The 23,623-nt window shown below is 58.6% G+C and overlaps 1 protein-coding gene across 1 annotated transcript; it reads right to left on the minus strand.

Annotated features, from left to right (window-relative positions):
- Positions 1-1,115: 1,115 nt before the first annotated feature.
- Positions 1,116-22,378, minus strand: LRRN1 (leucine rich repeat neuronal 1). The gene is made up of 2 exons (XM_081159927.1): positions 22,155-22,378; positions 1,116-4,416 (listed from the first exon to the last, which is right to left on the minus strand). Exon 2 carries the CDS (start codon positions 4,190-4,192, stop codon positions 2,042-2,044), a length of 2,151 nt encoding a protein of 716 aa, XP_081016053.1. The 5' UTR covers positions 4,193-4,416; positions 22,155-22,378; the 3' UTR covers positions 1,116-2,041.
- Between the last annotated feature and the right edge of the window lie 1,245 nt (positions 22,379-23,623).

Consider the following 23,623-nt stretch of genomic DNA (forward strand, 5'->3'; position numbering starts at 1 on the left):
GAAAAGATGATGTCCCCTCTGTTTTGAAAACAAAATGCCTGTTTTCCAGAAGAGTAAAAACGGGCTGGGGAGGTGCTGCCGGGCTCTGCTCAGCACACGGCTCCAGGCGGGGCGGGCCGAGCGCAGAGGGCCCTCCCCACGTGTCGTGGCAGCTGAAGCCAGGCTCTCGTGAGTGAGCTCTGTCTGACCGTCGCTTAGCCATCCTGGGCGCCCTGGATGAAGGAGGTCGGGCCGTTATCCTGACGCAGGGCAGGGCAATCTGGGGGAAAGCTCAAGTCTTCCCATTTCTGACACCCAGGAGACCTGAGTTCTAGTCTCAGCTCCTCCACCCAAGGGTGGGAGAGCTTGGCCAAGTGGCTCTCTCTCCCTGGTCTCAGTTTCTCCATCTGAGGAAGGGTGTCGAGCTCACTGGTCTGTGACGGTTTCTCCACCATTCATTTATCTCAGCCCTGATGAGGCCCTCGGGTGCAGGCACCACCTGGCCGTCAGCAGGACTTGTCCTGTACGTCACCGTGAAGAATGTGCCCCACACAGTGCCCACGAGGCCGCTGGCTTCCTGACTGTGCCTCCGAGCCAGCCTCCCAGGTGGGACGGTTAGAGGCTAAGTGTGTGTCCCCCAAATTTATAGGATGAAGTCCTAACCTCAGAACCTCAGAATGTGACTGTATTTGGAGATAGGACTTTTAAAGAGGTAATTAAGTTAAAAGTAAGGCGTTAGGGTGGGCCCTAGTCTGATATGACAGGTGTCCTTATAAGAAGAGATTAGGACACAGACACACACAGGGAAACCACGTGAGGACACAGGGAAACCACGTGAAGACACAGGGACACCATGAAGACACGGGGTACCACGTGAGGCACAGGGAGAAGACGGGCATCCACAAGCCAAGGGGAGAAGCCTAAGAGGGAGCCAACCTCACTGACCCCTTGCCTCCAAATCCAGCCTCCAGAGCTGTCCCCAAATAAATTCCTGCTGTCGAGGCCACCCGGTGTGTGGCGTTTTGTTATGGCCACTCTAGAAACCCAACACGAGGACTGTGCCCTTTAAAGAAAAGTGGAAATTCTGCTGGAGGTAGGGGGAGGATCTTAGGAAAAATTGGGAGTAGAGGAGAGCGTTTGAAGGGCTACAGCATCGCGCTGCAGCTGGTTTATTTTGGTGGTTGGTTTCAGGGGTGTGAAAAAAATATCACCGCACCGCCAGCAAGAGCTATAAATGATACATTATTGCCAGTGTTCTAAAAAATCAGAACAAAACTAATTTATTATAGTTCTGTCTTCATTATACACCACATGTTGGTGAGTGAAACACAACAAAAATCATTGTCTTTCCTTTTAAAAGTGTCTACTAAAGATAAAAAGAAGGTAACAAGTAACGTGGAGTTTGTTACATTAAAAAAACCTGATATACATGTTTCTATTGCCTGTTAGCTTGTTCTAAGCCTTTGTTTTAAACTATTACAAAAAAGAAAAGTCATTGTTCGAAGGCAAACGTTCCGTCCAGTTGATACAACGTTACAGTGAAGTCAGCCAACGTCACCCAGCGCGGGCACCACGTCTCGCCTCGGCGCTCGAGGCCGGGTCCCGAGGCCGACGGCTGCGGAGGTTCGATGCTGCCACCACCAGCTCTTTAGAGGACACGGGGCTTCCTGCCGATGGCTTCAGAAGAGGAGGGGGTCACGCTCCTGGGGAAAGCGCGGGGACCCCAACCTGTCATTGGTCGTTTTACGGAGCACGGTAGTTAGAACAGCATTATGGGGTTTAGCACGACAACTAAAACAAAATCATCATCATCATATAATAATCATCCTAATAATGATAAGAATTAAAAAAGCAAACACACACCGGAAGCCTGGGCCCGCCGTCGGCCGTGTCAGACGCTTGCGAGACGCTATACTAAAAAAATCCGAAACATCCACCCGTCCTCGCCGCTCCGCCACGAGCCAGCCAAGTCAAAAATACAAAAGTCTCCCACCTGTTACCTTTGCAGAACAAAAGCAAAAACGTCTTTGTGCTCCTTGCTGCCCGAAGCGAAACCGCCGAGTCACCACATGTAGTAGCTTCTGGACGTGTCCACCTGCGTGGGCTTGGTCTCCGCCGACCCGTCTTTGTCTTTGTCACTGTCACCTTCCCAGAGGTTGATGAGCGGGGGATACAGCTCGTTCAGGGGGATCGAGGACGTCTTCTGCATGTACTTTTTTAAGGAATGGTGGTAATTTTTCCTCTTAAACCTTCTCGCGACGTACACGGCCGTGGAGGCCAGGCTGACGACGGCGAACACGGACCCCATGACGGCGGCCAGGGCCGTGCTGGCCTCCTGGTCGGAGATGTCCAGCGCGAAGGCCGCGGTCTTGGTGGTGACGTTGACGCACGACTTCTGGGTCTGCTGGTGGATGCTGGACACGGTGAGGCACACCTCGTAGTCGGTGGAGGGCTGCAGGTGCGTGAGGTTGTACTCGTGGACGTCCACGGGCACCCGGGCCGTGTAGGTGATGTGCGGGTTGTCGATCTTCATGGTGGCCGACGACCACTTCAGGTTCGACGTCATCGCGTTGGGGTTCACTTTCCAGGAGACCAAAATGGAGTGGGATTCCGTCTGCTTCACGTATATTTTGAGCACCTGGGCCCCATCCAGGAGGGTCCCGTTCACCTTGACGGTCGCCACGCGTGTGTCCGCCCCTTCGGCGTTCTGCGCGACGCAGGTGTATCTCCCCGAGTCTTCGGTTCGTATGTTAGAGATTTCCAAGGTGCCTTCGCTGCTCAGCTTGTACCTGTCGGACGGCGTTTCCGCAGTTACCTCGTTCCCGAGGGGGGTGACCCAGTAGATTTCGGGCTCTGGCTCGGCCATCGCCCGACAGTCCAGGAGGACCGTGGCGCCGACCTCCGCGTTCAGGTGGCTCGGGAAGGTGTCGTGCGCGATCATGGGGAGGCACCGGTCGCCCGAGTCCTGGACCAGGACCTCCTTCACCTGCTGCCCCCGGTGCTCGGGCGGTGTGGCGCAGAACATGGACAGAGGCTCCATGAAGCGGATGCTTGTCTTGTTGGAGGCCACCCAGCGGATGACACAGTCGCACCGCAGCGGGTTGCTGTGGATGCTGATCTCGCGCAGGTTGGGCAGCGACTCCACCGTCTTCTGGTAGACGGCGTTCAGGGCGTTGTTGTTGAGCATCAGGCTCTCCAGGGCGGGGACGCTTCGGAAGGCCAGGCGGTGGATGTAGGAGAGCTTGGGGTTGTTGGTGGCTTCCAGCTTGGTGAGCTCGGGCAGGTTGTCCAGCGCGTAGCGGTCCACGGACACCAGCTCGCCCATGTTGTTGAGCCCCAGCTCTTTCAGCCGGAGCATGTTCCTGAAGTCCCCCTCCTGGATTTTGTGGATGGGGTTCTTGTTCAGGTCTAAGAATTTCAAATTTGGGACTTTCTGCAGGGCCGGCTGGGGCACCCTGACCAGCCTGTTGTCGTAAAACGACAGGCTCTCGAGGCTGTCCAGGCCCACCAGGGCGTTCCCGGGGACGTCGGTGAGGTACATCCCCGCCAGGACCAAGCTCCTCAGGTTGGCGAGGGGCCGGAAGTTCATGTCCAGGATCCCGATCACAGGGTTCTCGCCGATCATGAGGATCTCCAGGTTGGGCGTGGCGTCGAACCAGCGGCTGTCGATCACCTTCAGCCTGTTGGAGTTCAGGTGCAGCCGCAGGAGGTTGTGCAGGCCGGCGAAGGCGCGCGCGGAGATGGCGCTGATCTGGTTGTGGTTGATGTAGAGCTCCTGCAGGCTGCTGAGGCCCCGCAGGCAGCCGTCCGTCATCTCGGCGATCTGGTTCTCCTCCAGGTGCAGGGTGGTGAGCTGCGACAGGTTGGCCAGCCCCACCTCCCGGATGCTGCTGAAGTTGTTCTGCGAGAAGTCGAGCTCGGTGAGGTTGAAGAGCTGCTGCAGCTCGTCCGCTGTCCGGGCGATGCTGTTGCTCTGCAGGAGCAGCACCTGCGTGTCGCTGGACAGGTTGCCGGGGATGCGGGTGAGGCGCAGGTCGTTGCAGTCCACCGTGCTGGCCTCCCTGTAGGTGGACTGCGGGGTGAACCAGGGCCGGACCTCGCACACGCACAGCTGCGGGCAGGCGCCGCTCTGCAGGGGGCGCCCGGAAAGCGGGGCCAGCAGCAGGCCCAGCAGCAGGCGGGAGGCCGCGAGCGCCAGGCCCATCCTGGCCATGCTGCTCGCACGTCAGCGCCGGGCGGGCTCCCTCGGGCGACCCGCGGGCCTGCGGGCGGGAGCCGTGGACATGCGAGCGAAGCCTCAGGGGAGGGGGGCCCTGAGCCCGGAGGGGTGGTTTTCTGGAGCTTTCAGGAGGCGGGAAGCGCCGAGGGATCTCTCAGCGGCGCCCGTCCGTCCCGGGGTGCCCGCGGCTCTCGGCGCCGGTCGCTCGGCCGCTGCGCCTGGAAATTAGATCAGGGCAGATGTGATGTCGGCTCCGGATGCCGCCCGCCGCCTAGCCTCGCTTCGCTCTAGGGAAAGGGCAGAATCCCTGGCAAACCTAGCAGCAGGAAGTTCCAAATGACCCAACAAGCTTTTACTATATCCCACTATATTCTACGCTAAACTTGTTGCCACTTTTACAGTTAAATTGGGTAAAATCACACACACGCACACTCACACCTCATAGAAACACTCAGAGAAACCCACAAAAGTGACTTTAGAAACTACATATATTTACGGCACCAAGAAATAAAAAAAAAAGTCAAAAGCAGTGTATTGAAGACTCAAAGTTTGTTTTTCATTGTTTATATTTTAATTAATACGTCATCTGTTTTCTGCCATTCTTCCTTTCCCAAAGTGATATTGTTCCCTCCTCAGGCTGCCTGGACCAAGCCGGTCAGATGTGAGAGACCGTGTCCTGCTGATCACCAGGTGACGCTCCGCACACAGTCCCCTAAATAACAAACCGTGGCTCGGAGGGCCCAGGACTGGCGAGGGTCACAGTTCAAACAGGCCGGCAAATAATTATACCATTAGGTTTCCCAACAAGATATAGTTGGGACGCTCTGCTCTGAGTATAAAATTCCAAAGGCGATGCACTGCATGGTCCTCACCGTCGGCGAACTTGGCACCACCGAGCCCCGTTTCCCCAGGTAATCAGGTCAGATGGGATGTTTAACAGAACCACCGTATTTGGCAGGATCCTCATGCATCTAGTTCTGGTGGAGCTGGGCCCTGGCTGGTGTGGCTCAGTTGGCTGAGTGTCCTCCTGTGCACAGAAAGGTCACCGGTCCGATTCCCGGTCGGGGCACGTGCCCGGGTTGCGGGCTCGATCCCCAGTAGGGGGCCTGCAGGAGGCAGCGGGTCGATGTTTCTCTCTCACATGGATGTTTCTCTCTCTCTCGCTCTTTCTCAAAGGAATAAAAACATTGAAAACAAGCTCTATGGAACTGGGAGAAAGAAATAAGCAATCCCAACAACATTTAGTTACAGTGAAAACCAGACAGCTCCCAGCTGGGACCCTGGCATCTGCTTTCGGACTCCGACCTCTTCGCTTGCTGTTGCGTTACCTGCACAAACCACGTAAGCCCCGGGCCTCAGTTTCCACAGCTAAAAGGAAGGCGAAGTGTACGTCCTTTACAGACGAAAGTTTTGATGATGTAATAAAATAATCCACCTGAAAGTTTGCAGCCAGAACCTGGGAGCGAGTCCAGCACAGAGTGAGCCCTGAGACACTTACTGAAACCTCTGGATGCTCGTCAAGTTTGCCATTAAATTCACTCTCACCTTGCGGGGCCCCGGGGAGGTAATGAATCAGCAACTCTCTCGAAGACCCCGGGGCATGGCAGGATGGCAGGGACCCGGAAAAAGGAAAAAGTCGTCACTTTTATTGTTTACCGCTTCCACGGTATCTTCAACCAGCATTATTGGGATGAATAGTGTTAAAAAATCAGAGACCAAACGCTGCGCCGTGGCGAAATTAAAATGCTGGGCAGGCAGTCAAATTATGACAAACAAACCTCCAACCTGGAAATTAATATCATCAAATTAACAACGCCGTAGTCACAGCTAACACTTCACCCCCCCAACCCCCAAATATGAAGAAAGATACTTTCTTAGGACATGTGCCAATTTTCTGTACTTTCTTTGCTGGTCAAATTCACACCATGTACCTAATGGTTAGAAGAATCATTTTTTAGTTCTGTGGGTTCCCAAGTACATCCAGGGCTAAGGCAGCATTGAAATTTACGTATTTTCTTTTGGAAATGGCTTGAATAATGGGGAAATGTTTACTTTGTTTGAGTCAGCTTTCCTTCTATTTAAAAATGCGTTGTCTCGCCCGGCCGGGCGTGGCTCAGCGGTTGAGCGTCGACCTAGGATCCAGGCGATCGGGGTTCGATTCCCGGTCAGGGCACATGCCCGGGTTGTGGGCTTGATCAATGACTCTCTCATCATTGATGTTTCTGTCTCTCTCTCTCCCTCTCCTTTCCTCTCTCTGAAATCAATAAAGATATATAAAAATAAAAATAAATAAAAAAATAAAAATGCATTGTCTCTTTACAGATCCTCCCTCGAAACATGGGGGGGGAGGGGGCGGGGACACCACCCCGTGGCCCCCCCCCCCCCAGGGCTGAGCAGACGCCTGCGGCAGGGACACGGCGGGTGTCAGACTCGCAGGCCTGCGAGCGCTTTGAGGCCGGAGGTGAGAGCGGAGTGGAGTCTGGCTTCTGGAGAGATGGACCTGGTGTCCGATTCGGTTGTGCGACCTTGAGAGGTATCAGAGCTTCCCGTCTGAGGTCAGTCTCTGTTTTTAGAAAACGGAGATCATGACGCCTACTTCGCAAGGGTGGTGAGAACTCGCACAAGATGTTCGGTGGGAGCCTTGGCGCCGGGCCTGGCACAGGGCAGGGCCTGCAGGTGTCAGCTAATCCTATTCACAGGGCCGACGCCTCCTCCTGGACCTGAGGCTCCGTGTGGGTGCTGACAAGAGGGAGTGGGTGGTGGACATCGAGGGACAGCATCCTTTGTGGTGTCGGGGGCCCCGCGTTTGAAAAGCCTGGCCGGAGACCTTCTGACAGTGCCGGTGGCTGGGGCGGGGGGAGCCCAAGAGAAGGCAGCCGGCTCTTTGCGGAGGGTTTGCTTTACTTCCGTTGGGAGGGAGAGAAGGTCTTGCAGACTCTGCAGGAACTATTTTTAAAGACACCGGTGTCCTGCCCTTCTGTCTGGCCCTGGACCCTTTCTGAGTCTGACATTTTACTCTCCAACCATTTTCCAAAAGGATGCTCCTGTTCGCACGTTACCCAGAGCGATCGGCCCAGAGAGGCCTCTCACTGACCGCAGGAGGGTGCGCCTGGGAGGAAGGGCTGCGGGGCTCCCAGCGCCGGGGAAAACCACACAGTGCACCCCCCGCACGGGCCCACGGAGCTGCGGAGGCTCCGCCGCGTGAGGCGCTGCTCCTGGGAGCTCCCGTCGCTCATGGGCGAGCCGGCCGAGGGGGCCGCGTGGCCACACGAGGGCGCCGGGGGAGGGGCTCTGAATGTCACGTCTAGAAACTTTGTGTCCTAGTTTAGTGACCTGAGAGTGAGTAGGTTGAGGGGAAAGGTCACAGCTCCCCAGGCCAAAAGGAGCCTCAGGAGGTCACCCTGGCAGGCGGCTCCCCTAGTGCGGCAACGTGGTGCTCCGGCCCTTCCCGGAGCCACGATGCCCCTTCTCGGCGTGATGAGGCCCCTTCCCGCCCCCTGTGTTAGGAAGATGTTGGCCTGGAGCTGGACTGTGCCGAGGGCCTCACACTGCAATGCGTCGGGGGTTGGGGTGGGCGAGGTCAGCCGAGTCCAGCACAGTCACGTGAGAAGCTGGGGTGCACTCCCCAATCCACGCCCAAACCACCCCCCATCCACGCGAAAAGTGCAGCCGAGCAGCCGAACAAAAGCCATCTGCTTTCTAAAGCTTTTTATGGCCTGTGGCCGGTTTGCAACGTCTGAATTACAGGAAAACAGTAATAATATCACCCATAATGCTCATTAGCTGCTGCGAGTGTTTGATAACTAGGTGGTTAGATAGAAGTTTTAACATGTTCTTGGCCAGTAGCCCATCTGTGCAAACCTCTCATTGGAGACTCGGTCTGTTACACAGTGTGCAGCTTTGCTCTGAAGGATCGTCTTCCGTGCTTTTTAAAAGAGCATTAAATGCACAGAAATTCACCTGACACCCCTTGCTCTCGGAAGGCTCCTTCTAGAGGGAGGCAGGCCTGGGAGGCCCCCCGGGTGACCTGAGGCGGCCCCTTCGCTGCCAAGGGACAGAACGAAACCCGAATTCAGCGTGTCCTCAAATGACCGCTTCCCATTTCTGTGTCGGTTTTCCTGGTCCCCGGAGAAAAAACTGATTGTCCCTAATTTTATTTTCTTCTTGAATTTGTTATTATTTTAATTAATTAACAAAGTCTCAAAAATTCTCCCTGTGCTTGGTGGTGTAAATGCCCTAACGTACCAAGACCAGGGCACCCCCCACCCCCTTCCCTCCGTCACCGGCAGGGTGGCCTCAGCCAGCCTCTCGGGAGCCGCCTCGCGGGTGGTGGGGCGGGATCCGCGCCGGGCAGCCTGGCACCAAAGCCCTCGCCCTAAGCGCCCCCCACACGCTGCAGGATCAGACCCCGACTTTGAATGGGACGAACGGTCGTCAGTGACGTAGGGGAAGTAGAATACGATGCAGATTGGCCAGCAGGGAGCATTTACGCCCGTGGAGGCAACACCAACTCCTCCCAATGACTGAGCTTGACGCAGCGCAGTGACGGCCTGGGCACCGCTCCTCTGCCTGCCAGGAGCGCAGGTGCCCCCGGGACACGTTTCCTTAGTTTTAAAGGAAACTTGCAAACTTGATCTCTGAAGCTCCTCCTAGGACCTCGAAAGCAGGACTAGGGCTTATTCATGGACAGTCTCAGCCCCAGGCCCAAATCACTTTCCGGCCGGTATTTTCAGAGTCATTCACCAGAGAGTCTTGCACCCAAGTCCTTCAAACCCCTTTAAACCTCAGAGTGCACGACAGGCAAATAGGGTAGGACCACGAAAAAAATTTTCCCACTTAAATCACTTGCAGGATCAAGAAAGCCCCCCCCCCCTTCTTTATCAGAAATGAGCTGCTTGCGCAGCTGGGTCCTCACGTCGCTGCGCCGGGCGGCGGACAGAGCAGCCGGGACAAGACCGGGAGCGACCGCGAGGCTGCTTTCCAGCTCCGTTCAGCACCGGCAAGAGCAGTGACATAGAAACTACCGCGAAATCAATTCCTTTTAGTCTTTTTACAAATTATTTTACTCTTCCTCTCGTCATATGTCTATATGAAATAACTGCCCTGCAATTAGCACCGTGATTAGATGTTAAATAAATGTGAAATCCTCAGCTTGGCAGCCTCAACATGCCCGGCAAGCTCGGTTTCCTGACGGCCCTTCAAGTCCTTCCCGGGCACCGCGTGGCGTTTTCACGCTGGGCGTGGGCTTCACCAGGCCAGTAAATGCTGCTTAAAAGATACAGGCGGCCCCGTGCTCACTGCAGCATCCGCCGCGGCGCCAAGGCGGGGAAGCGGCCGAAGCGACCTGCGGCAGAGGGCTGGGCTGGGCGAGGAAGCGGTGGCACACGGACACCACGGGACACGGCGCGGTTCCCAGGCCGGGTCAAGTTCAGGGTCACAGCGAAAATAATGTCCCACCGAGGAAATGGCAAACGTTTTCCCATCCATTTCAGAATATTTACTGCAGTTTTCTTTACGCAGAGAGAGTTCCATACCATCGTGGTTTTATATATACACATATATATGTATATATATATATTTAAAATGTTTTTATTGACTTTAGAGAGAGGGACAGGGAGAGAGAGAGAAACATCAGTGATGAGTCACTGACCGGCTGCCCCCCGCTGGGGATGGACCTAAAACCCGGGCACGTGCCCTGACCCCGAATCGCACCGTGACCTCCAGGTTCATAGAGTGACGCTCGGCCACTGAGCCACACCGGCTGGGCTGTGGTTATATTTTTTAACCAGGTAGTAATCTTTATGAACCACCTGACATTTTAACAGAGGGTTTATTTTAAAAATTTAAGCATCCAACGTCCTTCAGGTGGGAGCCTAGACTTTTCAGCTCGGATCGAGGGACATTTCTCGAATCCGACTACCTAGGATCTGCCAGCGAGAGGACGAAGCGCTTCCGTCTGAGCCTGGGGAAACGCCAGGAACGCGGCCCTTCGCCGTGAAAGCCTCCCCGCGAGACGGATGCATGGAGACGCGCGTTATCTTCAGCATGAACGTTCTGCCGCTCGCGGGAAAGATAGCGCCCGTCCTTCGACTTGATAGACCTCGAGCACATTGTATTTCCACAGAACGACATCCTTTTAAAGAAGCAAAATAAAGCCATCTGTCCCCGAGCTCTTAAAATAAACGCGGCTCCGAGCTCCTCTTCTAAATGATTTTTATTCGGCGGTTTTGCTCCAACAGGGATTTAAGGAGCCTGACTTTCCTCATCACTGGGGGCGAGCGAATGACACTGTGCCTCCTGCTCCCGTCGCCCCTCTGAGTTCTGGGGCCCCCGGGTCTCTCTAAGGACGAGTGTCACTGGGCAGGGAGCAGATGCGGAGCAAAGGGGATACGGCGCGAACGGCGCCCGGGGGAGGCCGAGGCGGCCGCTCTCCTTTTGCAAACGGCTCAGAGCTGAAGGGGCCGGTCGGCGTTCCCGCTGCTCCTGGGGAGGAGCTGGGACGACCCAGGTTTGCCGCTCGGGGGGGCAGGGCCCTTGTGATGCCACCTCCTGACGTCCCCCGGGCCTCGGGGGGGACGGAGGCCCTCAGCCCTTGTGTACCCGCCGGAAAAGCACCTCGCAGGCCAAGCACCTCCTCGGGCGCCACGGGGGGGCTCGGGGAACCTGCTCGGGGGGTTTCGGGGAGCTGAAGGCCTCCTAGGGAGTGTTTGCTTCAGTCTTCCACGCCCGCCGCTTGCCTTGGACGGGGGCGGCTGTTGTTAATTTTTCAAGACGCATTTCTCCCCCCGAGAAGGGCCTCATATTGGAAATTTTTTACCCCCCCCAAATCTAAAGTCTTTGTTATTAACTTATTTTCTTCCGATTTTCCCTTTTCTCCTAAAAGTGGACTCCAGGCAGGAAAACGCCTAGTGAATTAGGGTTTCTGGTAATCAGGTTTTTAAATTGTTTTGGTAAATTAGTCAGGCAAAAGCCACCCCCCTGAATTTGAAACGGCCCCTCATTGTGGATGGTCCCTGGTGCCCACGCGTCCCCGTGTTAGGACGCCCCCGAGACCAGCGGTCAGGGCGCCGGGATGGCGGGCGACCTGGGCGCCTTCCACGCACCCGAGCCCGTGAGCGGGACGGTCCTTAACCACACGGCCCGGCCTCTGCGGGACCACACGGTGCCTGCGCCCGAGGGCCAGCGTGCTTAGAGATCATGGCGCGTCCTTCGCCTCTTGTCCATTCAGGCGCTTTATTAAATTAAAAGCCACGAGAATGACGTTAACTGAACACCCGCGTCGTCATTCGTGACCGTTGAAAGGGGAAGTAACCCGGCGCCGTTACGGGGTCATTCCCGCTGCTCTGCGTCCGGTTTCCTATCGGATGCGGGGGCTCCTTTGGAACTTGACGTTCGGGAGGCATGTTTTTAATGAAGCGAAGTCAACGCCGTCTCTCAGCAAAGCTGAGTAAAAGGTTATTTCTTAATAAGAGCAATTTCAGAATAAATTGCAGAGACATCTTCTCCCCTGAGGCCTCACACACACCTTGAAAGTTTTCTGCAGAGTTTTATGTTCGAGGCAACGCAATCTACACGTGGAACGTTCACGTAGAGAGGGATCGATTCTCATGGTCTATTATTACTTCCAATTATGTGTAAATGAGGCTGGAAAAACCAGCGAATGATCATTATTTTCTTGAAAAATTAAGCAACTTGAAATAATAAGCTTTAGCGTAAGACACGGGTCCCCTTGCCCGGCCGGAGCCCCTTCCGGAGCCCAGCGGCCACTGTCCCCTCGACCCCCCAGCGATGCCGTGATCTTTGGGGTGACGACACCCAGCCAGCGTTTGGAAATGTAAGACCCGGGTCTGGGAGCGAGGTTGTGCCCGGAGAGAAACGTGGATGTTCTTGTCGCGAAGGCCGAGTGCGGGAGGCTTAGGTCCAGGAGGCTCCGGGAGAAGGGCAGGCTCCTGACGCGGGGGCCCCGGGCCCGGGGGGCGCGAGCGGGGTTTGGGCGGCTCTGCGTCTCGCGGAAACACCGGGACGCACCCCCTCCACCGCCTTCCACAGCTGAGTGGCGACAGCGTGTGGGTTCAGTCGGCGTCAATACAAAGGCGGAGCCGAAAGAGACGATCGGAGGCCAGCAGGCGACTCAGTGCGGAAGTCGCCTCCGAGGGAGACAACGCAGACCCCTCCCCAGGGGACACGTCGGTGACAACCAGGCTTCACCGTCATTAGCGCCCTGGTGAAATGTGTCACCGTCTGCGTCTCCTGGGGGGTCCCGCTCACTCGACACCAGGCACCTCTTTCGCGGGGACGCCGGCCGATGGGGCCGAGTGCGGAGGACACACCGGGGATCGCGAGCGAGAGTGACATCTCCACGGAAGCAGCTGCAGGCCACGCGGGAGGGAGGCGGTGAGACCGTCCCAGGCCCGCGTGCGCCTGTCGCCGCGGGCAGCCCGGGCGCTGTCAGCTAACCCGCGGCTTCACCAGGGCCGCCGTGGCCCCGGGACTGAGCCTCAGCCTAGGAACCAGGAGGTCGCCGTTCGGTTCCTGGTCAGGAAGCGAGCCGGTGGTGCTGGCGCTGGGAACCCACGGTGGCGACGGAGCAGCACGACTCGCGGAGCACGTTCCCGGCGCGGGCCCTCGTTCCAGGGCGCGCCCCAGGCCCCACGGCTTCTTTATGCGACAGGGGTCCAGAGAGGGGGGCTGCTGGGCCGCGAACCCGACAGTGTCCCGGGTTCCAATCCGCGCTGGGGAAATGCTGGATCCGGACAGACCTGCTCTCTCTGGTTAGAAAGTGTGATGCTGCGAATTGCAACTTAGGGGTTCAGCCTATTGTCAGAGAGAGAAGGGAGCGGGCACAGAGCAGGGCCCGCCAACGCCGAGGCTCAGGACGTTCCTCCGTCCCCGTCCTTTCAGAGCACCGGCCGACTCACGGTCCCTGCGCGTCTGGGCAAATCCAGAGCTCGCCCGAGGCCCCCATCGGGCGGCCGCCACAGGGACTCCCGACTTCACACAGGGCCACAGCCTCAGTCCCGTCTCTTCGAACCTCCCGCCTGCCTCTGAGTGGGCACCAGGACGGCAGACACCCCGGCCGTCAGAAACCCGGACTCGGCAGGGAAACGCCACCTCGGCTCCCCGCCACTGTCACCCCCACCCGCCCGGCCGGGAACTGCGCAAGGGGTGTGCACGCGCGGCCTCGCCGGTGGGTCCCGCGACTCGGGAGGCGGTTCCCGGGGAGCAGGCCGAGGCTCCCTGAACTCTCGCCAGACCACAGGCTGCGGGCGGCTTGGGGAGGACCCTTCCCGCCTCCGAGACCTGCCCGGGTGCCTTCTCTGCCCGGCCCGGGCCGCCCGCAGTCCCGTCACCGGGCCGCGCTCACCCTGGCCGGCGCCTCGCCTGCCTGTTGGGCGGGTCCCTTAAAGCAGAAACAGTCCTTGGACGTGAACCTCAAGTGTTTTCCGTATTGCCGGCGGCTCCGGGCTCTTATAAAACCATCCCCTGCTTTTCGTAAGATCCAGCAACCCACTTGCCTCTGCAAATATGAAAGACGGTAGGTGCCTCTTTTCATCATCGCTTTACTTCTGTCTTTTTAATTTTTAGAAGCCACCTAAATTTAGACAGTGACGATGTAACTTAATACGCAGCAGGACGGCAACGGTTTGGAGAAGGCCATCGTCATGCATTTTCACCCATTTAAAATTATTGACCTTAAACAAAACTTGAGAACACTCGGTTTCTAATTCCAGTATAATTTTAAAGGACAATTCAGTGATGACGGGTTGAATTAAAACACCAAGCTCTATTTAGAAATGGAAAGTAACAACAACGAAAAAACCCATCACTTTTTATTTCACGTGGCCTCCTCGTAATAATGGAATTATAGACTTTTTAGGGCTGGGTGGGCCGGGAGAGCCCACCTCGGCCAATCCTTTTGTTTTATGGCCGCAGTTAAAGAGGCAGGGACACAGCCCAGGGCTCTAACGGTGCAGGTGCCGCGTCATAAAGGCCCAAGTTCACCTCCTCGCCCGACGCTGACCAGCCCCGAGACTTCACCGGTCACCCGCAGCGACGGCCGAGAGCGGGACGGCCCTTCACGAGACAGGAAGGAAGACTCCCTCCTGCGGAACAGGCGAGCGCCCCCCCTCACCCGACGGATGCTTCCTGAGCACACACCAGCGCGACACCGGCCAGCGGCCTCACTGCTTCGCGCCTCAGTGTCCTGAGCTGGGAGATGGGTGTGAATGTCCTGGCGGGGACCCGGCGAGGTCACGTGCGTGAGCGCCTGGGACGTCCCGGCAGGCCGGGCGGGCACAAGGGCATCTTTCCTTCTACGGCGACTGTGCTGTCTCGGGGACACGGCGGGCCCTGGGGACGAGCCGTGGGAGCCCCAGGTAAGGTTTCCTCTTAGCGACCAAAGCATCTCTCCCCCGCTGCTCATCCCGCGGGCGAGGCCCTTTGGAAACTCCCCCGAGGCTTCGGTTTTGACGGCGCCTCCCTTCCCGCCCGGGCAGGGCTGTCCCACCGGCGTCTGCCCACGGACTGTGTGCTTTCCCTCCACGCGGCTCTGAGGAGGCCCACGGGTCTCACCTGGCCCCCAGGTGAGAAATGGGTTATGAGCACGTGGGGAGGTCGGCTGGGTGACAGGCTGTCCCCGGGGGACACAGCAAAGCCGCCTGACGGGCCTTCGGGGGTTACACCTTCCACGCCGGCCTCACTGCGCAGAGCCAGCCCCAGCCGGGGCGGGGAGGGATCCAGGTGGGGGCCGGCTCCACGCCGGGCGGGCGAGTCCACGGAGCGTCCATGGGCGCCCTGGGGCTCTCAGGACAGGGCTGCCGTCCCGTGCGGGGGACGCTCTGGGAGACCCAGGATCATGAAGACGACCAGGACCTGGAGCGGCCGTGCAGCCCCTCGGCCGGCCGTCCGCAAGGACGCCTTCTTAACCCCCAAAGGTCAGGTTAGCATGAGCGATTAGAGAGAGAGCCCGATAATCCTTAGGAGCCTGGGACCCTGACCCGAGTGTCCCCGTGTGATCCGTTTTAATCGCTGCGTCGCGGGTCCTTGTTCCCATTTGTGACCCGAGGGCTCGGAGGCCGAGTCTCTGTCGCATTATTACCCGTCTGACTCCCCGGCCTGGGAAGCGCCTCGGTGGGAGCGGGGGCCTCAGGTCCCCCAGGGCTGTGGCCTCACCCAGCAGATTCCACCAGCGCCGGGAAGGGGCCGCTGGCAGCCTCTCCTCACGGCGGAGCCTTAGGGTGTGTGAAATGACGTGTCCAAGGTCCCGCGGCGCCTCTCTGCGCTCTGGCTGCTTCGTGACTGACAAAGGGAGAGGACACGAGAGACGCTGGCGCCACAGGAGCCACAGGCCTCATGAGCCTCGTGGTTACGGGACCCGCAGAGGCCGAAGCTCTGGAGCAGGAGGCACTGTCCGCTTTGCCGTCTCAGGTCCCCGTCTTCTCTCTGCAGCCTGTCCGGCCCATGTCTCGTTACTGACTGTGGTTCCCTCCCCGGCCTCGTCTCCGGCCTCTCCAGGCTCTGAATTCAGGTCACATCCCACGGGAATGAACAACTCCGTCCATCCCCGGGGCAGAGTTCCCGGGGCCCTTGAGGAGCCTGCGTCTCCCAGCCACCTCTGTGTGCCATGAGATTAGGTCTCAATCGTCCCCTGCTGAGCACTCGCGTTCCAGGGGACAGTCGCTCTGCGAATCAGCCGGGACAGTCCTCAGAGCCTCAGCGTCCGCACGAGGCCCCTCCTGCGCGTCCAAGGCTCACCCTCTGGCCCTCACAGCGCTCTTGCCACACTGGCCGGTCTCCTTCCCGTGACCCCTGCTGACCTTGAGCTCACCGGGGGCAGAGCCGGTGACCGCCGGCCGGGGCTTCTCAAGCCCGGCCCCACTGGCCTGCAGACCGTGTCACTCCCTGTCGCGGGGGGACTGTCCTGGGCGTTCGCAGGCTCAGCACCCTCCCCGGCTTCCACTCCCTGAAGCCGGGAGCATCCCCACCCGCAGTTGTGGCAAAAACTGACAAAAATATCTCCAAACATCGCCAAATGCCCCCAGGGGGCAAAATCAGCCCCGGGTGAAGACCCCCACGGTAGATCGAGTGCCGTTTCCATACAGGGCACTCGGCAAGTATTTGTAGGAGAATCTGTGACTGATGGAAGCGGGTGCTTACGGTGGATTTAAAGGACACCCTGAAGAAAACGCCAGCTGATGTCTTCTGGCTTTAGTTCCTCCCGTGACGGCTGGCGCTCGGCATGTGCGCACTGGGGGGCCCCGCGCTCCGCGGTCAGGGCGGCTTCCTGCGTCTCAGGTGAAATCCTTTCCCTCCAGAGGGTCCAGGTAAGGTGCTGGCGAATCGTCGAATTAGGGGGAGAAAATTTTTAAAGAGACAAACACAAATCTCTTAGCTGTGGGATTAGGAACCAGAAAAGTCACCTGACTGCAAGGAGCACGAGGGCCGTGGCCCCGGACCCGTCTCTCTCCATTTAATCGTGGGACCTGGGGCCAGGCTCCAATTCTTTGCGGTGGTGACATCTACCTGCGTGCCCAGGTCCCTCCCCCACGGACAGGGGTGGGCTCCAGGGGGGCAGCGGGACATCCGCGAGGCCACATGATCGCCGTCGCCGGCAGTGTCTGAGCTGGGAGACGGGCCCGCACCTCCTGGCTCCGGCGGGCTGACGACCCACAGTGGCTGCTGTGGGCGCCGACGCGGATGGGCTGGCGCGGGGAGATGGCACGCAGGCCGCCGGGGCTCCTCAGGGCCCAGCGCCCGTTTTTCCCGGGGGGACGTCAGGGGAGTGAAGCCAGTCACACAGTCTTTCTCTCTGTCAGCTTTTTAAATTTTCCTAAATGCAGGTCCTCTCTCTGTCTCACTGCTTCACACTGCAAACCGAGTTTCACCTCCTGGGTCTCGGGGAGTCGGACACCGGTGCCGGCGCGGTCGGCTTTTCCCGCGGGGACCCCCAGCGGCTGCGCCTGTCGTGACCTCGCACGCGCAGCCGGGCAGGAGGAGCGGGTCTCCGGAAACGCGTATTGAAGGGGCGCCCTCCTGTCGAGGTCGGGCGCCGCTGGAACGGTCCCCCCGTGGTCATCTTTGTTTCCTGGGCGCCGCTGGGGGGGGGCTCTCCTCCCAGGACCGCCACAGTGGCCCCAGAAAACAACAGATTCGTTCATGTTCCCCCCAAACTCGAAACAGTCGCCCTCTGCTCCCAGGTCCACAAAATACCTGCCACAGAAACCTTTCCCAGGGAAGGATGTCCTGTCACGCGCAGAGTGCTAAGGTAACCATGGCGACCAGAAAATGCCACCGATGCGTTTGTTTCGTACACAAGCGAGGGACAGCCGTGGAGCCCACACGTCTGCCAGTGTTACAGACACGAGCCGGGGCGGCCGGGTCAGAAAATTACCCCCCATTTATCTTAATCAGGGCTTCCCGGCCGCGTCCCGACCCCGAGCCGTTAGGAGGTAAACTCGAGGCACTGAGCCGCCGCGGGAGCGGTTTGCCGTCCTCAGAGCTCGGAGCCAAATGTCCTCCCACGTTCAGGGGCAGCAGCAGTGGCTTTGGAGGGGCCCCCAGGCCAGGGGGGCCGCACCTTGGGGTGCATCTCTGCACGTCGAAGCCCGTTTCCTTGCTTCCGGGGCGATGCTCAGTGGATCAAGTGTCACGGTTCCATCCCAGGGACATGTCCGGGTGAGTGAGGTGCTGGGGGTGCGGCCCCCGCGGACCTTCGGGAGCCTCGCTGGCCGTGGCGGTGAGCCCCTCCCGCCCACTCACGGCAGGAACGCGGACCCCACGGGCCCGCGGGGGTGAGGACCTGGCTCAAGACCACACAGCTCTGACTAGGAAATAGCTCTTACCCACCGAATAACTGATAACAGTGCTAACCACAGCCTGCCTTTGCTAGACCTTTAGAAAATATTCAAAAAGTAAAATAGATAATACGTGAGCCTGCATACTGTTTCTCAAAAAAACACTGTAACATAAAAGGGAACGTGTTTTAATTATTGAAAATATAGTCAGCAGTTCTATAGGGTAGCCGTGAAGCCTGGGACTATATTCTATATCACCTTGCCATGTATTATAATCGTGGCGACAATAAACCTTTCATTTTGCGTTTGTCTGTTTCGAGACTAGGAGGCTACACCCCGTAACACATCCACAAAGCAGGGGAATGATAATTTTGCTAAAACAAGAAAATCTAAAAAGCCAACTGTACTTCAGAAGCCGAGTAGAATGGGTGGCTCCCTGGGTCACTAAGGTCTTGAGTTTTTACCCGTAGGTTCATCTTTTGTCTTGACTCTGCACTTGGAGCCCAAACAAAAGAGACTACATGTTTTCCTGACTTCATCTCCATAATTATAATTTTACCCTGAATAAAATATGAATCAAAGCTCTATTCATGAGTTAAAGATTCCTCCATTGTCCCCAGAAGCCAACATATGATTCTAAAATGGAATGTGCTTTATCTCCAGATTGGCTTCACCCAAAATAGATGTTCAGCATAATAATTTGGAAAAATTAAATACAACACTTGAGCAACCTTACATTAGTGCTCAAGGGAGTCACTCGGAGAACTATCACCTTGTAGCTTAAAAATAACGGGTAAAACCCATGATGAAAGTCTAGTAAAAAGCGGCACCCGGGTCCTATAATGTATCATATTGCATTTATGGCTTATTTATGGTGAGATAAAAAGCCTCCGGGTCTGATTATTTATGTCAGGGGTGGGGAATGTCTGGTCGACGGGCCATTTGGTCTGGCCCTGCCAAGGCAACTGCAGGCGGGACTCGAAATTCAATAAATCTAGAAGCTTTTTTCATAGCTAATTTTTAAGTTGATAATTTTGTATGGCCCACAAATGATGTTATCAATATCCAAATGGCCCTTGGCAGGCAAAAGGTTCCGCCTCCCTGATGTGTGGTCATACCCAACCGGCTTGGGAAGTAGCAGTGCAACCCCACGGGGGCAGGTTTTCTTTAGCAGCTGAGGGGTTTGTTGCCATCAGTGTCACTGCTGTAGAACGTGGGGTGATTTCTCCAGCCTTCAGGCCAAGAGCTGGCCCTGGCAGGGTCTCACCAGAGAGAGATCGGGGGTGGCCGCCCCCTGGCTTTTTGGGAACCCCAGGCACCACCCAGAACTGCCTGTGTTACTGTCCAGAGCCAGAGTCGGCCGCTGGATCCGGCCTAAGACTCTCTTTAGCGGAGGGATCTTCTTCTAGTAAGTACCTTATGACTTTTATTTACCAAGGGATAAGCGCTAATCTTCCATCTCATTAGACTCACAAAATAGAGATTTCACTCGGGCAGGACGATCGCCAGAGATACTTTCTCGCCGACGGGAGGCTTCGGCCAAGCCTCAGGTTTGTTTCAAGACTGCCTCAGTGATAACTTGACAATACAAAGATTTATGACCAGCTTGGAAATAGCAACTGTGTTTCATCACCAGCCTTCCAGTCCACAGTGAAGACGGCATCTAGGGTAAAGTCACCTGAGACTTTAATACAATAATTTGTTACTTTCTGATTTCTCAACAGCACAAAGACAGAAAGGTAATCTTAGCTGTAACATTTTCTCACTTAAATTTGACTCAATTAATGTTTCCCCTCCTGGGGAAATACCATCTTATGTGTAAGTCACTGAACTGGCAAAAATAACTCAGGGAAACATGGAAAATAGGAGAGGAACAGCTGTTGTCCGCCGCTCCTCCCCCCACACTGAGTCCTACAAACAGTGCTGTCTTATTTATTTCTTTTTTTTGGTTGTATTTTAATGCCCCTTTCAGTGACTATATAGAAACCAGGGCAAATGCTGCTCAGTGAATGGGTTCTTTTTCCCGTCAACAGGGCTGGGGATGGACAGAAGATGAGGCCACCGGGCTGGCACGTCCGTGGGTGTAATCCCGGGCCCATGGGTGGCCTGACGCCAGGGGGTGAGCGGCGCTGTGGCCGTCAGCTGAGCTTAGACAAGGCGGCAACCTCCCTGCTTTGGGGCCCATCCCGTGACCCCCTCCCCGCTCACTGTCCTGTCCCGTGACCTGAGAACCTCTCGGGTAAGCAGGGGCTCCACGGCCCCGTCGCCCATCGTTCTGCAAGTTTGGCGCCTCAACCACTAAAACAGTTTTGGCGGGATGCTGAACATGCTCCCGAGATCTCCAGGTGGGTCACCCCCGACTCGCCCGCCCCGTAGTGTGGACCTAGGAGGGGGAGGTACAAATGTGAGCAGGAGGTGAAATGACTAGAAGGGAAAAAAACAAAATAAAAGAAACTCTAAAAGTTGAGGGGTCAATTCCGAAATCCTCCAACCGGCCGACTTGGGTGAAAGTTACTGCTGTCTGCTCCACGTAAACATTTTGCTCCGGGCTCAGAGCATCGGGCCTGGATGCTGCAGAAGCACAGGCCAGGTGAGAGCCCGAGTGGTGCCGAGTTCCTACCACCAGGCTCCCGAATCAGGTGTCCCCCAGCCTCGGGATTCCCCAGCACCCGCACACTGTGCCTTTATTCCCCTTTCTTAAGGTCTATTGTTAACTGAAGGCTCCTTGTCTTTTCAAATTCCTCCGTGTGAATGGAGCAGGCCAGACATCTGCTGGGATTCGCTCACATTCGCATGCAAATCAGGACACAGGGCCCCAGAGCCAGCAGCACCGCGGTCCCTCAAGACCAGCCCCATCCCAGTGCCTTCCTGAACTTTCCACTCCTCCCTCTGAAAAATGAAGTCACAAGCATATTCGAGGAAGATTAATTATTTAGACCGTCCAGTCCTGCCAAAGCAAATTGCAAAACAAAACAACATATTGTCTTTTGGAAAATCCTACCGGCAAAAAACCCCCAAGTCAGCAAGACGTGCCCCCGGGCAGAAGCCCACGTTTCCTTTATTGTCTGGGTCTGGGAACCGAAATGCTGGCGGCGGCCTGAGATTCGGGGAAGGGTCCCCGTTTTGGACTCCAGGCCTTAGCCGGTGTGGTTCAAATGCCTGGAAACTGTTCACACCCCGGTCATGGCCATTCCCTCGCTCACTCGCTCACTCCCAGCAGGTCCTGTGCCCGGTGCCCTGGCTGCAGCGGGCAGCGGGCGGGCAAGGTCCCCTGTCCCCGGGCGGGTGCCGCGCCCGCTCGCCCCGTCTTTGGCGCATCCAGCTCCCTCGCGGCCGTCCCCGGGGGGGGGGGCGGGTTTGCGCACCTGTCCCGGGGGCGCGGAGCCCCTTCCGCCGCGGGATCTCCCGGCCCGCCCGGCAGGGCCGCCCTGGGCCCGGCGGAGGCTGCCCACACCCCTCTCCACGCCGCCCAAAGGACACGGGCGGGCAAACTTTGCTCCCTCCCCACCCGGCCGCGCGGGGAGCCCGGCGGCGCTCGCTCCTGGCGCGCACGAGCCTTCCCCGGTGTTTCACGGTCCCCGGCAGCTCCCGAGCTCGGAACGGGGGGGCGAGGTGTCGCCCCACGGAGACCGCCCGCAGCGGAGTCCACGGAAAGACGCGGGACTTGGGTACACGCGGTGCCGCGTGAGTCGCGCCCCTGGCCCCTCTCTCTACCCACCAGGCCGCCGGCACATCGCCGCCCCTCTCCCCACAGCCCACCCTCCCTTCTCGGCCCCTTTCCGCGCCCCGCGCCCGCCCCGCAGCCTTCCCGGTTCACATCCCGGTAGCCGCCCTCCCCCGGGTCCCCGGGCGGCACCTCCCGCGTGGGCCCCCGAGACCCAGTGTCGCCGCCTGTGGCCCATTTCTGCCCGGGCTTGCTGGCGGACTGTGGGTCTCCTCCACCGCTGTGGGGGTTTTGGGGACAAGGGGGTGACTAGATTCCTGTTCCCCGACTTCGTCATTTTCCCCAGCTGGGCGAGCCGCGCCCCCTCGTCGCCCTGAGGCCCGCGGTCCCACCCCGGGGTTCCCAGACCCCTTCGGCTGCCGGGCTGCCAAGTTTGCCTCGACCTGCCCTCGCCGCAGCCCACCGCGCCCGCCGCTGCCCCCGGGGCGAGGGCACTTACCCGAGGCGCGGCTGCTGGGTGGGGGCGCACGGACCAGCCCGGGCGGCCGCGGGGGCACCGGGGAGGAGGAGCGGCGTCGCCTCCCAGCCCGCAGCGCGCCCGACTCCTCGGGGCTCCGGCGGAGAAGCGGGTCGGGGGCGAGGCAGCCACACCGCCAGCAGCCGCCGCGCCGGCCTGCGCCCGATCGGGCTCTCGGGGACCCGCGGAGGGTTGGGAAGGAGGGTCGGAGAAGTGGGGTGCAGAGGGCGGGGCAGCGTACGGCCGGGTCCGGAGGAAGGCGCCGGGGCCGATGGCACCGCCCGGGCTGGCGCGCGGGCCCCTCTCCCCGCCCAGGGCGCTGCAGGCGCGGCGCGCGGGCCTCGCCAGCTCGGGCTCGCCGCCTGCGCCCGCGCTGCGCCCCGCTTTGTGCTCCGCAGCCGGCGTGCACCTGGTGTAAGCAAGGCGGTCAGCTGATGGGCCGCGCGCCGATTGGCTGCCCCGCGGTCCCCTCCCCCCGCCCGCGCCCCGCCCCGCCCCGCCCCGCCCCGCGCGCCCCGGCACCATCTGTGGCCGTGCGACAAAGGCGCCGCGCCGCGGGGCGGGGGTGGCCCGGCCGCCCCGCCACCGCCACCGCCGCCGCCGCCGCCGTGGGGAGCAGCGCTGCGCTTTTTGTCTGGGCGGCGACGGGCTGCGGCCGGCGTAGGAGGGACGCGCACGGCCTTTCCCAGCGGAAGGCAAACGGACGGAAAAGCCCGTGCGGGAGGCGGGCGAGGCGCCGGGGGCCGGGTCTCGGCGCGGCGTGGGCGCTAACCCTTGCTGTGACACGCGCGGTGGTTCCCCGGGCCGTGCGTACACGCCTGAGGGTGCGGCACGCGTGGCCGTGGATCTGGTGCGCGCCCTTGCCCTGGGAAAGGGGGTCACATAGCCGGCGAAGCCTTCAGACAGCGTTTTCTGAAACTTTGTAATTAGAGTTTGGGGTTGGATAGGTGTGAAAGTTGTGTTCAGAGCAGCGGAGGCTGCAGCCTGTTTCAGGGGGGCCGGGGACGTCTGAGAGCAAGGGCGTGGGAGCGGGTCCGCGGAAACTGCCCGGGAGCCCGAGGCGCGCCTTCAGGCCGGGCTCCGGAGGAGCCCTGGGGTCCTTGTTATTGGGGAATGTGCTTCGAGGAGCATTATTAACCGCCGAGCACTGAACAGCTTCGGGCAAGAGAATGTGGCGACATTTCTTCCCAGTGTTGCTGCTGAGAACTTCGGGGAACGCGGAGGGATACAGTGTAACACGATCAGCCCGAGCTCCTGCGAGACGCGGTGTAAATACACGCCAACCGGGCAACGACCTTAGGTTTGGGTCCCTGCAGTATTCTCGGTGTCTCGCAGATGCCTGATAAACATGCGATGCTCCCGTATGTTTCTCCGCTTGTTTTCCTGACCCTGCCCCGTGGGGACCAGAGGGTCTTAGAGGACTTGAGGGAGAGAAGATATTGTGTGTCAGG

This window comes from Miniopterus schreibersii (assembly GCF_964146895.1).
Source record: "Miniopterus schreibersii genome assembly, chromosome: 15".
Lineage (NCBI taxonomy): Eukaryota > Metazoa > Chordata > Mammalia > Chiroptera > Miniopteridae > Miniopterus > Miniopterus schreibersii.

Bases quoted from the DNA above. Each gene is read 5' to 3' on its own strand.
- LRRN1 (XM_081159927.1), bottom strand. From the start codon at position 4,192: ATGGCCAGGATGGGCCTGGCGCTCGCGGCCTCCCGCCTGCTGCTGGGC.